Below are 13,716 nucleotides of genomic sequence, written 5' to 3' on the forward strand. Positions count from 1 at the left end.
CCTCCTGATTTCCTCCTTAACTACTACATTTTACTCCTTTTTTTCTGACCAATGTCTCAATGCCCCTTGACAGGCAGTGTTACCTAATCCTTCTAACAGGTACATGCTGTCCCTGAACTCTTCCAATTTCACTTTAGAAGCACCCCCCCCCCCCCTTGCTTCAAAAGATTTACCCACCCAATCTTTACAAGTGCCTGATCAAAGCCTTCAAAATGAACCTTGTCCTTAACTTGTGGGCCCACCCGATCTTTTTTTCCAAAACTATTTTGAAACCAATAGAATTATGGTGCTTCCCCCCCCCCCCCACCCCCCACTCCCCCTCACATGTTGATCATTTGCTTGATCCTATCAGGAAGTTCAGTACTGTGCCCCCTCTAGTAGGGCCCTCTGTATATTGTTTCAGAAAATATTTGCTGGACACACATTTGGAGTTCCACCCTGTTCAAGCTATTTGCACTATGGGAGTTTCATTCAATTTGAGGGAAGTTAAAATTTTCTACAATTACGACCCTATTCATTTTTATTGTCATGGATACTAAGGTATGTTGAAAAAATTCCTGCACAGACCCTCACCCATCATTTTATTACTCCAGACTTGCTGCTGCCGATTGTGTTCCGCTGTGTGTTATCTTTCTCTGAACTGTGCTGCCCATATACTCACACTCTCCTGTTCATTCACACACCTGCAACTTCAATGCTAATCTTCATGTTTAAAACCTTTCAATTTCTTCTCTGTTCTTGCACATAACCTCCACTTTCCTTTAATCTCTATTCATGATGTTGTGCCAACCTATGTAAACCTGCTCCACATCAATCTAACTTTCCCTCATAGCCTGCATTTTTTTAATGTATCTGTGTGCCAATCTAGGAGTCTTATAAAAGTGTCCCACTTGTATCAACCTCTATTTACACCCCCGCCAATGCGTTCCAGGCACCACAACTCTTTTTTTTAAAAACTACCTCTGACATCTCCAACATTTCTCCATTCACCTTCAACTGATGTCCTTTAGTATTCACCATTGCTGCCCTGTTTGTCTTTGAACTCCACTGCCACACTCATTGCTACTCCCTTTTTGGAGCCTATGTAATGGGTGAACAAGGTTACTGAGATAAGATGGGTCGCGATTTTTGAATTAAATTGTTTTTTGTCACATGTACAAACCACAGAGAAAACTTTTATGTGCATTATCCAGGCGAGTTAACTTACCTTGAGTGCAAGATCAAACAAAAGTACAGAGTACAGAGTATAGTGTTACAGAGAAAATGTTCAAGCAGTGCAAGCTCTGTTCAATAGCTCATTACAGCAGGGAAAAAATTGCCTTTGAATCTGGTGTCGCATGTTTTAAAATTAATTTATCTTCTGCACAGTGGGGAGGGGAAGAAGAAAGTGACTGTGATGGGATGAGTCTTTTAATATATTGACTGTTTTCCTGGCACAGCAGGAAATGTAATTGGGAGTCGAGGGAGGGGAGGTTGGCTTGTGTGATGTCCTGAGCTGCATTTACAACTCTCGACAGTTTCTTGTGGACTTTGGACAGAGTAGTTCCCGTCCCAAGCTGTAATGCATTCAGAAAGGATACTTTGCATCTGTAAAAATTAGTAAGAGACGATGGGGGACATGCTGAACTTCTGAGGAAGCCAAAGTACTTACTTGGTCATGATGTTGACGTGGTTGGACTAGGAGAGAGCCTGTCACTTGGCCAAACTTGTCCAAAGGATACCAATGTTGCATGCAGCTTTCAACTCTAATGCAGTTCCATCAAATTGGGTGTGAGGGTGAATTATGCTGATAACATTGTTCAAATCTAACCATTGATCTGGGTCTCTCATCCCTGTAAAATTAAGCAATAATGATTTGTTTCTCACCTTGCCTAAGCAACTGTCTGCACTGCTGGATAGTTAACGTCTGTTTGCTCTGTTGTCTCAGAGACAAGAAACCTATTAACTCACTGAACCTAAGAAAGTTTGTTCAGCAGATTGAGTTTGTCAGGGATAGGAAACAGAAACAGTTCCTTTGATATAAATGGAAATGCATCTTTTATACTCTGGTGCCAGATCCAATGGATGGCTTTGTTCTTCATTGTGTACAGATTTTTATTCAATTTATTTCTATTTTTTTTCTTCCTAGGGAGTTTACAATAATTTTAAACCTAAAATAGAACAAACTGTTCAGTTTGGAAAAGGTAAGAATCTATCAGGCTTTGGTGTTCATTTCTGTTTTTGCAGAATGAGGATATAAGAAATAGAAGCAGGATTCCACCATTCTGCCTCTTGAGCCTGCTTCTCTATTCATTTGTTTGGTGCTAATTAACTGGACTTTTAGTTACCTAAACATGCCTTGAATGTAGTCAATGGCTGAGCTTCCACAATCTCAGAAGTAGTAATTTGAGAGATTCTCTACTCACAAGGTGAGGACATCTTTTCTCATCTGTTGAATGTTCATCCTTGTATTTTGCCTGTGACCTCAGGTTTGAGACATCCCAGGCAAGGGAGACAAAAATTTGCTGCATGTACCCAAGAACAGCAGATGCTGGTATTTTGAGTGAACAAAGAGATGCTGGCAAGACTCAGCGGATCAGGCAGCATCAGTGGAGAGAAACGGTCAGTCAGCATTTTGCGTTGGGACCCAAAACGTTGACTGTCCACTTCTCTCCTGTAGATGCTGGTGGATCTGCATCTGTCCTGTTAAGTCACAGAAGAATTTTGTATGTTTTAATGAGGTTGGTCTTTTCATAGTCATAGGAGATTATGAATCCAGTCTGCTGCATCCCTCCTCACGTCCACCATCTCAAGCATCCATCCAGTGAATGCTGCATTTCCTGCATTGCAAGTGCATCTTTCTAGGGTTGGCAGATAATACCTATGCATGTTATTCCAGCAGCAAATTTACCAAGGTTCGATGTAACTGGAGCCAAGTGTTTCTGCACTTTTATCCAAATCCCCTTGCAGGCAAGTGCTTCAGAACCCAGCACTAGGGCATCAGGTCCATGTAAAAACTCCTCAGTATGCGATGATTTAAAATACATAAAATACTCTGCTGCACCATCCGCTGCCTATGTACAAGGAAACCCTCTGCTGAGCGTGGTGATTGGAGGGCAGATAAGATCACCGGTTTTCCTGCTCTCTGATCCATGGGGCTGAAGTTACATCCAAGGCGAGCTCAACCATTTAACCTGAAAGGACAGCTGGAAACTGTTTCCATTCTCATTCCTGCATGAATGTTTTCATCTCGGTTCCAAGCTCTTTACATGGTCATCTGTCAAAGACCAAACCATTATAATGAAATATTTTTTCTGCTCAACAAAGTACACACAAAAGGATTACTCATCTTTTAATTTTGGTGCTAAAGTCCAGATGCTTGGTTGGAAATATGTGTGATGTAAAAGTAGCTTAATAAAGGTTATCCATCAGAGTAAACCCAAATCATGTGCATTCTACACTAAACCTGATCTCATTTGTGTTTGAAGCACTTTCTGTGCAGGGCAGAGGTCATCCGTGGACTAGTTTTTTTATTCAGATTCACTTCATTATCTTAAACAACAGATTACGCACACTTATGTACTATACTCATACCCATGAGAATGCTGCAGTGAAGAATTTCACCCAAGCCTTTATGCCACATTTATCTTTGATCACTGCATTCTAATCACACCAAAAAAACAAATTGAAGAATAAGTAAAGTGAACTTCATAAAATGGAGTAGTTCTGATCTTTCTCTTGCTCTCATTGTTCTCTTAGACCCCACTGCCCTCAATCAGTCACTTTACTACCTTGGTTATGCCGAGCATAAAACTCATCCACCCCTTCCTCCTTTTCCCAAAGTAAATACATTGACCTAATACCCATAAACGTAGACAGAATCTCCAATGGATGGCACAGTTGGCATAGTGGTTAGTCCAATGCCTTGACAGCACTAGCGATCGGTACTGGGGTTCAAATCCCATGCTCTCTATAAGGAGTTTTTGCATTCTCCCCGTGTCTGCTTGGGTTTACACTGGGGCTCTGGTTTCCTCCCACTGTCTGAAATATACTGGGAGTGTAGGTTAATTGGACCATAATGGCCTGTTACCGTGCTGTATGTTTTCAAAAGAATGGTATGCCAATTAGAAAGCTGTTTTAATTAGTGCTGATTCCTTTGGGTGCTAGGGTACTGAGATTTTCAGGCAGTGTAGACTGTAGTTTTCACAATCAATATTGAGTGTCTGTGGCAGTAAGGGTCCCTATAAATGCATCCTGTAAACCTGAGCAATTGATTTGGAATGGTGATTGAATCCACTCATGATAACGCATGGTCACCATTGTATTCATTATCCAGGTAACTGGTGGTAAGTGTTTGGATGAAGCAGATGTTCAAATGCATTGGTGTGTGGGTTATTGGGTTGTGTTTATGTTTTCTCGTTGTCTCTGACAGATAGCTATACATTTCTGAAGAACCCTCCACCTGGTTTCTACCCACGGGCTGGAGTTATCACACTCGCTGGAGTTGCGGGCCTTCTGTTGGCCGGAAGAGGTAGGAGCAGGAGGAAGCTTTATGGGAGAGAAGTTTCACTGTTTTATCTGGCGAACCCCATGTAAGCTCAATAATGGAGTCATGACAATGAAACATACCCTGTCCTGGTTTTCCCCTTGCCATTTCACCAAAAACCCCAATGGTCAAAGTTGACCCATACATGCCATTGAGATTGCTGGGGGTAAGAACAGAAATCATGGACCATAGTATATAGGAGCAGAATAAGACTACTCCGCCTATTGAGTTTATTTCTGCCATTCGAATCATGGCTGATGTATTTTTCCTCTCAACCCCACTTTCTCGTAACCTTTGACACTGACTCCAACCCTGGCCCTGGGCGCTTGCTTACCAGAGCTCCCAATGCCTTGGCTGTCAACTCAGCATTGACCTTGACCCTCTGCTTACTAGAGCTCCCGATGCCTTGGCCGCTAACTCCAGCATGGTCCTGGCCGCCTACTTACCGGAGATCCTGCTGATATGACCACTGACACTCACCAAGGCCCCAACCGCCCTTGGGCCAGAGCTTCCCATGTTGAATCTCACCACATGCCTCCTGATGACATAGACACCTACTGTGGTCCTGACCTCGCTGCTGGATCCACTGGCTCACACACTCCCCGTCAACCCACCACCCATTACCCTATCCCCCTACACTTCTTCCTACTCCCATCCCACTGAGCTCCCCACTTCTTCCCAACTCCCTAACCCTCAGGCTCTCTCATCTCCCCCCCCCCTTTCTTACTGGTAACACCTCTACCCTCCTCTTCCCCGCTGACCCCCTCTACATCCCCTTCCCCCAACCACTTCATTCCCAACCTCCCCGACATTCCCCACCTCCCCCTGACCTCCACCCCCTTCACCCCTCTATCCCCTACCCCCCTGACCTCCATCCCCCACCCTGACGTTCCCCCATTTACTCCCCAATCTCACCAGCCCTCCACCTCCACCCTTTGCCTTCCCCTACCTTCCACCTCTATCTTCTGACCTCTCCTACCTTCTTTCTCTACCCTGACCTCCATAACCTTCCACCTCCTCCCAACACCCTCCATCACAATGACTCCCACTCTGACTCCCGTTTGTTCTTTACCATCCCCTTTGAATGGAGCGCTCAGTCCTCAGTAGAGGTCTTACCTTCATTCCCCCTTCAGTACACACCACCGATGCCAAATTTAATCAAATCTCTGTTGATTACATGATCCATATTCCTCCATTCCCTGAATATTCATGTCTATCTAAAAAGCCTCTTAAATGCTACTACTATCAACATCCACCACTACCTGACACCCTCACTCTTTCTGCCGCATTATCCAGTACAATAATTCCCCTTCTCATCCCAATATGTCTGTCCATATCCTGTTGTATTGCCAGGTTGAGGCCACATGCAAATTAGAACAACAGCTTGGCAGTCTCCAACTGGACAGGACCAATATGGACTTGTTCAGTTTCCTGTAACCTCCCCTCCCCTCACTCCGCATCCTACACTTTCTCTTCTCCCTCTGATCCCATTTCTTTTTCTTCTCTTGTCCCCCTCCCTCTCAACCTTCCCATTACCCACACCTTCCTTCTCCCAGCTCCCCACTGTATCCTCACTTCCCACTTCCTTCCCTTCTACTGCCTTCCTATCAAAGTGTACGTTTCTCTGCCCTCTGCCTCTTCCTCCTACCTTCTTACATTATTCCTATTTTGTTCCCCACCCACCTTCTTCCCTCTCTCATCTGTGGTCACCTATCCCCTGCCAGCCTGTGCTCCTCCCCTTCCCCCTTTTTATCCTGGCTTCTGGTTTCTTTCCAGACCATTGAGGACTGAAATAATCAAACTGTTTATTGGCCACTACCAGAGGCATGCAATCTTGTCCTAGGGAATTCTTCATCAAGGTACCAATTGGAAACAGAGTGGGGGTGTGCTGCCTTGTTCACTCTCTTGTCCATGAGACAGCACTCATCATGGATTGGCAACTCTAATCATCGGTTTTGGTTTCAGTTAGCAACTTCCAAGCACCTGAGTTATTGAACATAAGTGGGCCCTTTAAACAGGAGCCATGGCTTGAAGTTGACTTAAGATTGAGATTTGAGGTACCACTGTTAGTGCAACCCTTTTACAGAACCAAAGATTTGGGTTTGAATCCATTGCTGCCTGTAAAGTATTTGTACATTCTCCCTGTGACCGCGTGGGTTGCCTCCCTCGTTCCCAAAATGTATGGGGTTAATAGGTTAATTGGGAACATAGGTGTATTTGTGTAGCATGGGCTTGTGGCCTGGAAAGGTATGCACTGTGCTGTATCTCTAAGTTTTTTATTAATTTAAAAAATAAACCATATGGGAGCTAAGCAATTCAGTCTGTTCTTGCTTGTCAATCATACCAACACCTTCCCAGCATCAGATTCAGTTGTATGTTGAACTGCTGCCTTCAAGAGCCTCTGTCTCTATGGAGTAGATTTCAGGTACTTCTCTTGTTTCTCTCTGACTTTGGTTTAATTTGAGTGCTTTTATTTTTATGTTGGTAAAATTCTAGGTTCCCGTGTCAGGAAAATAATTTATTCATGTGGGTTTGTAGCAGCTTGTGGATCTCTGTATTATCCTCAAGCAACTGTTGAAATCGCAAAGGTAAGTGCTTTGTTTGAATCTCTATTACACAGGGATTGTACCTCATTGGGTATACAAAGACTTTTATGATACTGTCTAAACATTGGGATAATTAACACATGTTTTTTTAAAAAATTAGTTATGCTACTGAAAGAATATCCAAAAGAAAATAATGCATTGGATACAGAAGAGGCTTACCAGGATGTTACTGGGTTTTCTGGGTATGAGTTATAGGGAAAAGTTGGACAAACTTGAGTTGTTTTCTCTGGAGTGTCATAGTTTGAGGGAATACCTGATAAAAGTGTTTAAAAATACATTGATAGGGTGGACAGTCACAATCTTTTATCTGGGGGAAAAGTGTCACACCCTGAGGGACATGCATTTGAGGGGGGAGGAATTTTAAGTGACCTGTGTAGGCAAATATTTTACTCAGAGAGTGGTGGATGTCTGGAATGAGTGCCATGGTAGTGTTTGAAGCAGATACAACAGTAGCATTTAAGAGCATCTCAGAGAGACCTGTGACTATGAAGGAGATGGAGGGATATCTATTAGGTGGAAGGAGAACATTTTAATTTTGATTTGGTCCTGTTCGGCGCAGACATGTGGACAAAGGGCCTGTTCTTGTGCTGTACTGTTTTATGATCTAATAATTAGTGCTTTTTGTAAGCGCGTTATGAAAAACTGCTTTGCAGCTTTGCCTGGCCAACATATTTGTTGTCGTCAGAAATAGCAACCACCTGCTGTGTATTGCCACGACCAGACCATCTGCTGTAGATGGAGAATTGCCTTCTGGGGAAAATTCCCTCACTGCTCCTGACAATGATACTGCATTCACGGTCAGAATTCATTCATGGATTAATGCTGACTTTCATAAGGCATTGGTCAGACCACTCTGGTCAGGTAACTGTACTCAATGGAGTTTAGAAGGATAAGGGTGATCTCATCAAAAACCATTGAATATTGAAAGGGCTGGATAGAGTGGATGTGGACCAGATATTTCCAGTCGCGGAACCAGAGGGTCTGGCCTGAGAATAGGACACTGCTTTAGAACAGAGATGAGGAGAAAGGTCTTCAGCCAGAGGTGATGAATCTGTGGAATTTGTTGCCATGAATGGCTGTGGAAGCTAAGTCATTGGGCAGAGGTTGATCGATTCTTGATTGGTAAGACTGTTAAAGGTTATGGGGAGAAGGCAGGAGATGGGGTTGAGAGGAATAATACATCAGCCATATTTCAGATTCAAATATATTGTCAGACTACATACACGGCATCACATGCAACCCTGAAATTCTTTTTTTGTGGGCAAAGCAGCATGACCACTTATTGGTATTGCAAAAAACTGTACACAGTGTATACATGTAAACAAAGAACAGTAAACTGATAACGAATGTAAACAAACTGCAATACAGACAGAATTTTTTAAAAAAAATCAGGTAAGAGTCCTTAAATGAGTCCCTGTTTGAGTTTATTGTTGAGGGCTCTGATGGTGGAGGGGTAGCAGCTGTTCCTGAACCTGGTGGTGTGAGTCTGGTGCCATCTATACCTCTTTCCTGATGGCAGCAGTGAGAACAAAATGTGTGTTGGGTAGTATGGGTCTTTGATGATTGCTGCTGCTCTCCTTGGTCTTTCCTAGAAGCCACTGGGAATTTTAGTTTGTATCTAGTTAAATGGAGTGCAGAAGATACCATTTCACCCTCGTTTTGTGGAGAGGAGGGCAATTAAAGAAATAACGAGTAATAATATCCTGATGACTTGAAGCCTCTGTGTGGAGAAGGTGATGATGAGTTTATTATCATACACATGAATACAATGTACAGAAACACTGAAATTCCTACTTGCTCCAAGTATGCAAGACACACCAACTACAGTAATATAAATTCAATTACTACAATACGCCAAGACCAGAAAAGAGACAATATCAAAGAATAGAGAGCTAAAAATTCAGTTATAATATACTGTATGTCCAGTTATAGTATTCAAGGTGTACAATTAAATACCCTGCTAATTTCAGGCAACCAGTTCATCATTTTACGAAATGTCCATGCAGACGTACTTAACTGTTGAATCACTGTGGAAGAAATACAAGGACCAGAAACCAGAATCTTCCCCAACACAGGGGAATAATCAGGTATTTTAGCTTTTTGTCTTATTCAGCTTTGAAGACACTTGGAAATGCTCTTTTTATCTATTCATGATCACCAAAGGTATACCTCACCTCTGACTCTGTAACTACATTATAAATAGGGTGTACCCTACACATAGATAACTATTATGTTAAAAAATAATGTATGGCATCATATTTTGTGCAGATAGATTGACCTATTCCGAAGGACTTGTTGGGAACTGTATTTCTCCATAGTAAAGGGTTTGTAAGATAGTAATCCACTTTGTGGATCGATATCCCAAGATCAAGAGTTGGTGTGGCTTTGTCTCTGTACAGATAAATTCCATTATGTAGAGTTTATGTGACCGTCCATCAGCAGATACATTGTCAAGGTTATTCATCCCTTGGGAGAACCGTATTAATGTCCAACATTCAAGAAGCATCTGCCAATCAACTGCCTTCACCTCCCTTTTATCATCACCCTATACTCCCTGGTTCATTGACCCCCTACTGGCTCCTGTGCAATCCTGTCCTCATTATACTGGCCATCTTCCCTCCACACCCTCAGTCCTCATGAAGAGTCTCACCCTGCCGTGTCCACCATTCTTTTTCTCCCATTGACACTACTTGTTGAATTTCTCCAGCAGATTGTGTTTTGTCCTAGATTCCAGTTCCTGCATTCTCCTGATTTCATCTCCCTACCCACACAATGCAAAATGTCTTGTGTGTATCTTTGGCAAGCTAGTTCCAGAATTAGTGTGAAAGAAGATAATGCTTTGAAAGTTAAATTCTTCACAGATGGACAAGTATTTATATGCATCTTCATGCTTATTCCATGTCTCACTTGCAATGATTTGCTGATAATGGTATGTTTTTTTAAAGGCTAAAGAAATTCAAATATCAGGCCCGAAAAGTTCTTCTTAAAGTGTGTCAGTTACAGGTATGCACGGTTTGATTCTTTCCCCACTCTAACTATTGACTCTTCTATCTAATGGCATCAGTTCCATTAAAACATCAGTGGTGCTCCTTAAGGGAGAACCAGTGTTTCTTTCTGAAGACAACGAAAGTCGGGTTTAGCAAGCAAGGCCAAAATCAATGCATAAAAATGCAAACACGATCACATGGATATGCGCGCACACAACCTCGTATATCAAACCCCACTGGCTCTTGAGCTACCCTTTGGACAGTTCACAATTGTCATTTCAACTTTCTGGAAGAAAGGGTAACACAGTGGCACAGCCTCACAGCTCCAGGGACTCAGATTCGATTGTGAGCTCCAGTGTTATCTGTGGGTCTCCCTGTATGTGTGGGTTATCTTTGGGCGCTCCATTTTCCCTCCACATTCCAAAAACATGTAGGTCAGCAGGTTAATTGGCTGCTGTAAATTGCCCCCGGTAAATGGGTGAGTGATAATATCAAGGCAACAGTTGATAGGAATATGGGGAGAATAAAATGCATTAGGGTAGAATTAGCATAGAGAACCATTAGGCAGGTTTCCATGCTTTATATCTCTGTGACTCCGATCATTCTTACATTTGCAAAATCTTAAATGGTCTTAAAACATTGAAAGACCTCCTTTCCTCATCAAATCCTCACCTTCTCAGATATTTTATTAGAGATCTTGAATTTGTCTTTTGTAAAATTATTTTCTTGCAGACAATTATTATACTCTGTGCTTGCTAGTCCATTTTTCTCAGTTTGCTTCTTCACTCAGACATAGATGCATGAGTTTGTGGCTTTGTTATTCATCCTTTCAGAATGTACTTTCTCACGTCTAAAGTTAATTTGCCAATATGTACCTTTCTCAAAGTACCAAAGCACAGTTGTTTGACATTTTTTGTAATGACCTTTAATTTTCCTTATTCTTTACTTTTCTTGTGGATTCGAACTTTCTTTCAACAAAACTAGTGTTTTGTTGGCTCAGTGTAAGCAAGGTGAACATTTTTTTTTTGCAATTCAATTTTCCTGTTAATTCATCATTACTGATGAGATTAATCTCCCTATTTAGTGAGATAGCGGTCTAGTGGATTCTATCATGTGCGATTTGAAATCTTAGCAGATTTTTCTTGTTCTCTTTTCAATGTCAATTCTTCCCCCCCCCATTGCGTGTTTGCATTGTCTGAATATTAACTGGATGCTCTTTTACGCAAACATTGCTACCCACTTTTGTCCATGTAAATGCACTTAATTATTCAAGTTACAGTTTTTATTAATACTAATATGAAGTAGTTCTGGAAATGGGAAGAGGTGACCACCATTCTTGTCAAGCCTGATTCCCAAGACATGGTCAACTAGGTGGAAACTGTCCCTGAACCTGTCCTACTCTGGGGGTAAGATAGCTCAGTGCAAGAAACCATTTTCCTGCATGAAGCAGAAGGGACAGACAAGTCTCAGCACAGGTGGCTGATCGAAATACAACTCTCTTCTTTCCCCACCTTCACTTCAATAAGAACTCCCCTCCCTTCCTACCCAGCTTCTCAAAGGGAGAAAGATTGTCAAAGGCACATGTCAGTGGCTTGGATCTTCAACGCAAGTGTTCTGTGGCAGGCCAAAGTCAAATGAAATCAGGTTGTCAAGGTTCCTTGATTGTCAAGTACATAAATACAGAAAATTTGTTTACTTTTGTTTGCCTGTAAAAATATAGAGCCGCTACTGTTAGGTCTGCTTTGTTCATGAATGAGTGAGACAAACACCAGGCTGAGTCGAAATCAGGGTTCTTTGTTCTTTATTACCGGATTGTAACACTTGCGACCAACCATGTTAGTCGGAGAATGCATTCTGCCGTTATCAGCAAAATGGTGATTTTTTATACCCTTGGATATGTGCTTAGAACATCATCATATCATTACTTGTCCAATGACTAAAACTGTTGCTATCCTTTCCCTGCTAGCTTCCTGCCTCTCAATCCATCAATGTCTCTCTTATCTTGTAAGTACAAGGATGCATTCACATCTTGTTACAGCCCTGTACATTCCCATCTCATGATGTTTTACCTTACACTACTCATCCAGCACCCTCACCAAGATGAGAAAGATGAGCAAAAGAGTCTCCTCAGAGACACTAAGTGGCCATGGATCCTGCCACCTCCTCCAATGCCGCTGTCTCCTACTTTCCCATAACCTCCACAGCCACACGGCCTCCAATCCGATCCAGTGGTGAATTCGAACTCCAGGCCTCTAAGTCACCCTTTTCAGCCCGATTCCAAACCCCCGCTGTGATCAGGAAGTGGTCAGTGCACAAGACCCTTTGGGAGATCTGCTTGCCAGCAGCACCCATAAAGATTCTGGCCCTGCTATCTGGCTTCCACGAGCTGCCACAATCCTCATTCCCCTGGCACTTCACCTTTCTCCTGCAAAGTGGAAAGAAATGCCTGATATTTTTGTGAAGGTACTGATGCAAAATTATTTTTGGCAGGTGGACAAATGGAATGGTTTATCTCAAGGAAGTGGCCTATGACTGAAGCAACATTTCTTGTGAAACAATGAACTTGAATCATTATCATTTGATTAATCGCACCTTATTGATAGTTAAATAATTCAACAAGATTTATTTTTGCTTGGAAAAATAGTATCAAACCCCCAATGATACAGAATTGTCTATATAGAATGTAATAAAATAGCATGAAAAAAAAACATGACTGAATATTTTAATGTCGACAGAGTGTCATTATATATTTGTGGAGAAGGGGTGGCACAGGAGCAGCACAGCACTACTACAGTGCCTACCTGATTTGAATTTGCTACTGTATAGACATTGTGTGTTCTCCTGATGTCCAAATGAGTTTTCTCAGGGTGATCCAGTTTCTACCCATGAACCAAAGACGTACAGGGTTATAGGTTGATTGCTCACATGCTTGTGTTTGACAGCATAGGCTCATGAGCTGGTAGGGACTATTTCTGAAATTTAAAAAATAAAATCTACAATTATAGCCACTGAAACTTGTTTGTCAACCCATATCCAAAGATTCACTCTGTCTCCCTCACTGTAAATGTCACTCATTTGATTTTGGTGATTACCAAAAGATTAATAGGTTACAGCCATCAGATGCCAATTATCCCAGGCCCAGGATATTAGCTTCTGAAATTCCTGAGGGAAGTGTCTTCAACTTAACTGTCTTCAGCCAATTTATCTTGCCTTCCATTCAATGATGTAAGAAGCAGGGATGTTCACTGATAATTGTAGAAGGTTCAATTTTATCACCAACTCTACATAGCTGAAACTTCATACCTGCACACTGCATCCCATCATGAGCTGATAATATTCATGCCATTAAGGCCAGGCAAAAATCAGCTCTAACAAATACTGTGAATGTAAGAGCAGATCATGTTATTCTGTTGTAATTGACTTAACTTCTGGAATGCCAAACCCTTTCACTGAAAATGATGATGAAGGTGGATAGAGAACATAAGAAATAGGAAGAGGAGCCAGCCTTCTGGCCGATTGAGCCTGCTGCACCATTTAATAAGATCTTGGCTGTGGATTTGCCTCCACTGACCTACCTGTTCCCAATAAACCTTAATTC

The 13,716-nt window shown here is 42.1% G+C and overlaps 1 protein-coding gene across 1 annotated transcript in view; it reads left to right on the top strand.

The window, feature by feature from the left end:
* The window catches only part of LOC138739981 (MICOS complex subunit MIC26-like), an 18,014-nt gene extending 4,882 nt beyond the window's left edge, over window positions 1-13,132 (top strand). The window contains exons 5-10 of the mRNA XM_069892437.1: window positions 2,129-2,183; window positions 4,412-4,510; window positions 7,022-7,113; window positions 9,102-9,218; window positions 10,077-10,134; window positions 12,609-13,132. Of these exons, the coding sequence (XP_069748538.1) occupies window positions 2,129-2,183; window positions 4,412-4,510; window positions 7,022-7,113; window positions 9,102-9,218; window positions 10,077-10,118 (405 nt within the window). The 3' untranslated portion in view covers window positions 10,119-10,134; window positions 12,609-13,132. The remainder of the gene's footprint in view (window positions 1-2,128; window positions 2,184-4,411; window positions 4,511-7,021; window positions 7,114-9,101; window positions 9,219-10,076; window positions 10,135-12,608) is intronic.
* Window positions 13,133-13,716: the final 584 nt, after the last annotated feature.

This window comes from Narcine bancroftii, chromosome 7 (genome assembly GCF_036971445.1).
Source record: "Narcine bancroftii isolate sNarBan1 chromosome 7, sNarBan1.hap1, whole genome shotgun sequence".
Taxonomy (NCBI): Eukaryota; Metazoa; Chordata; class Chondrichthyes; order Torpediniformes; family Narcinidae; genus Narcine; species Narcine bancroftii.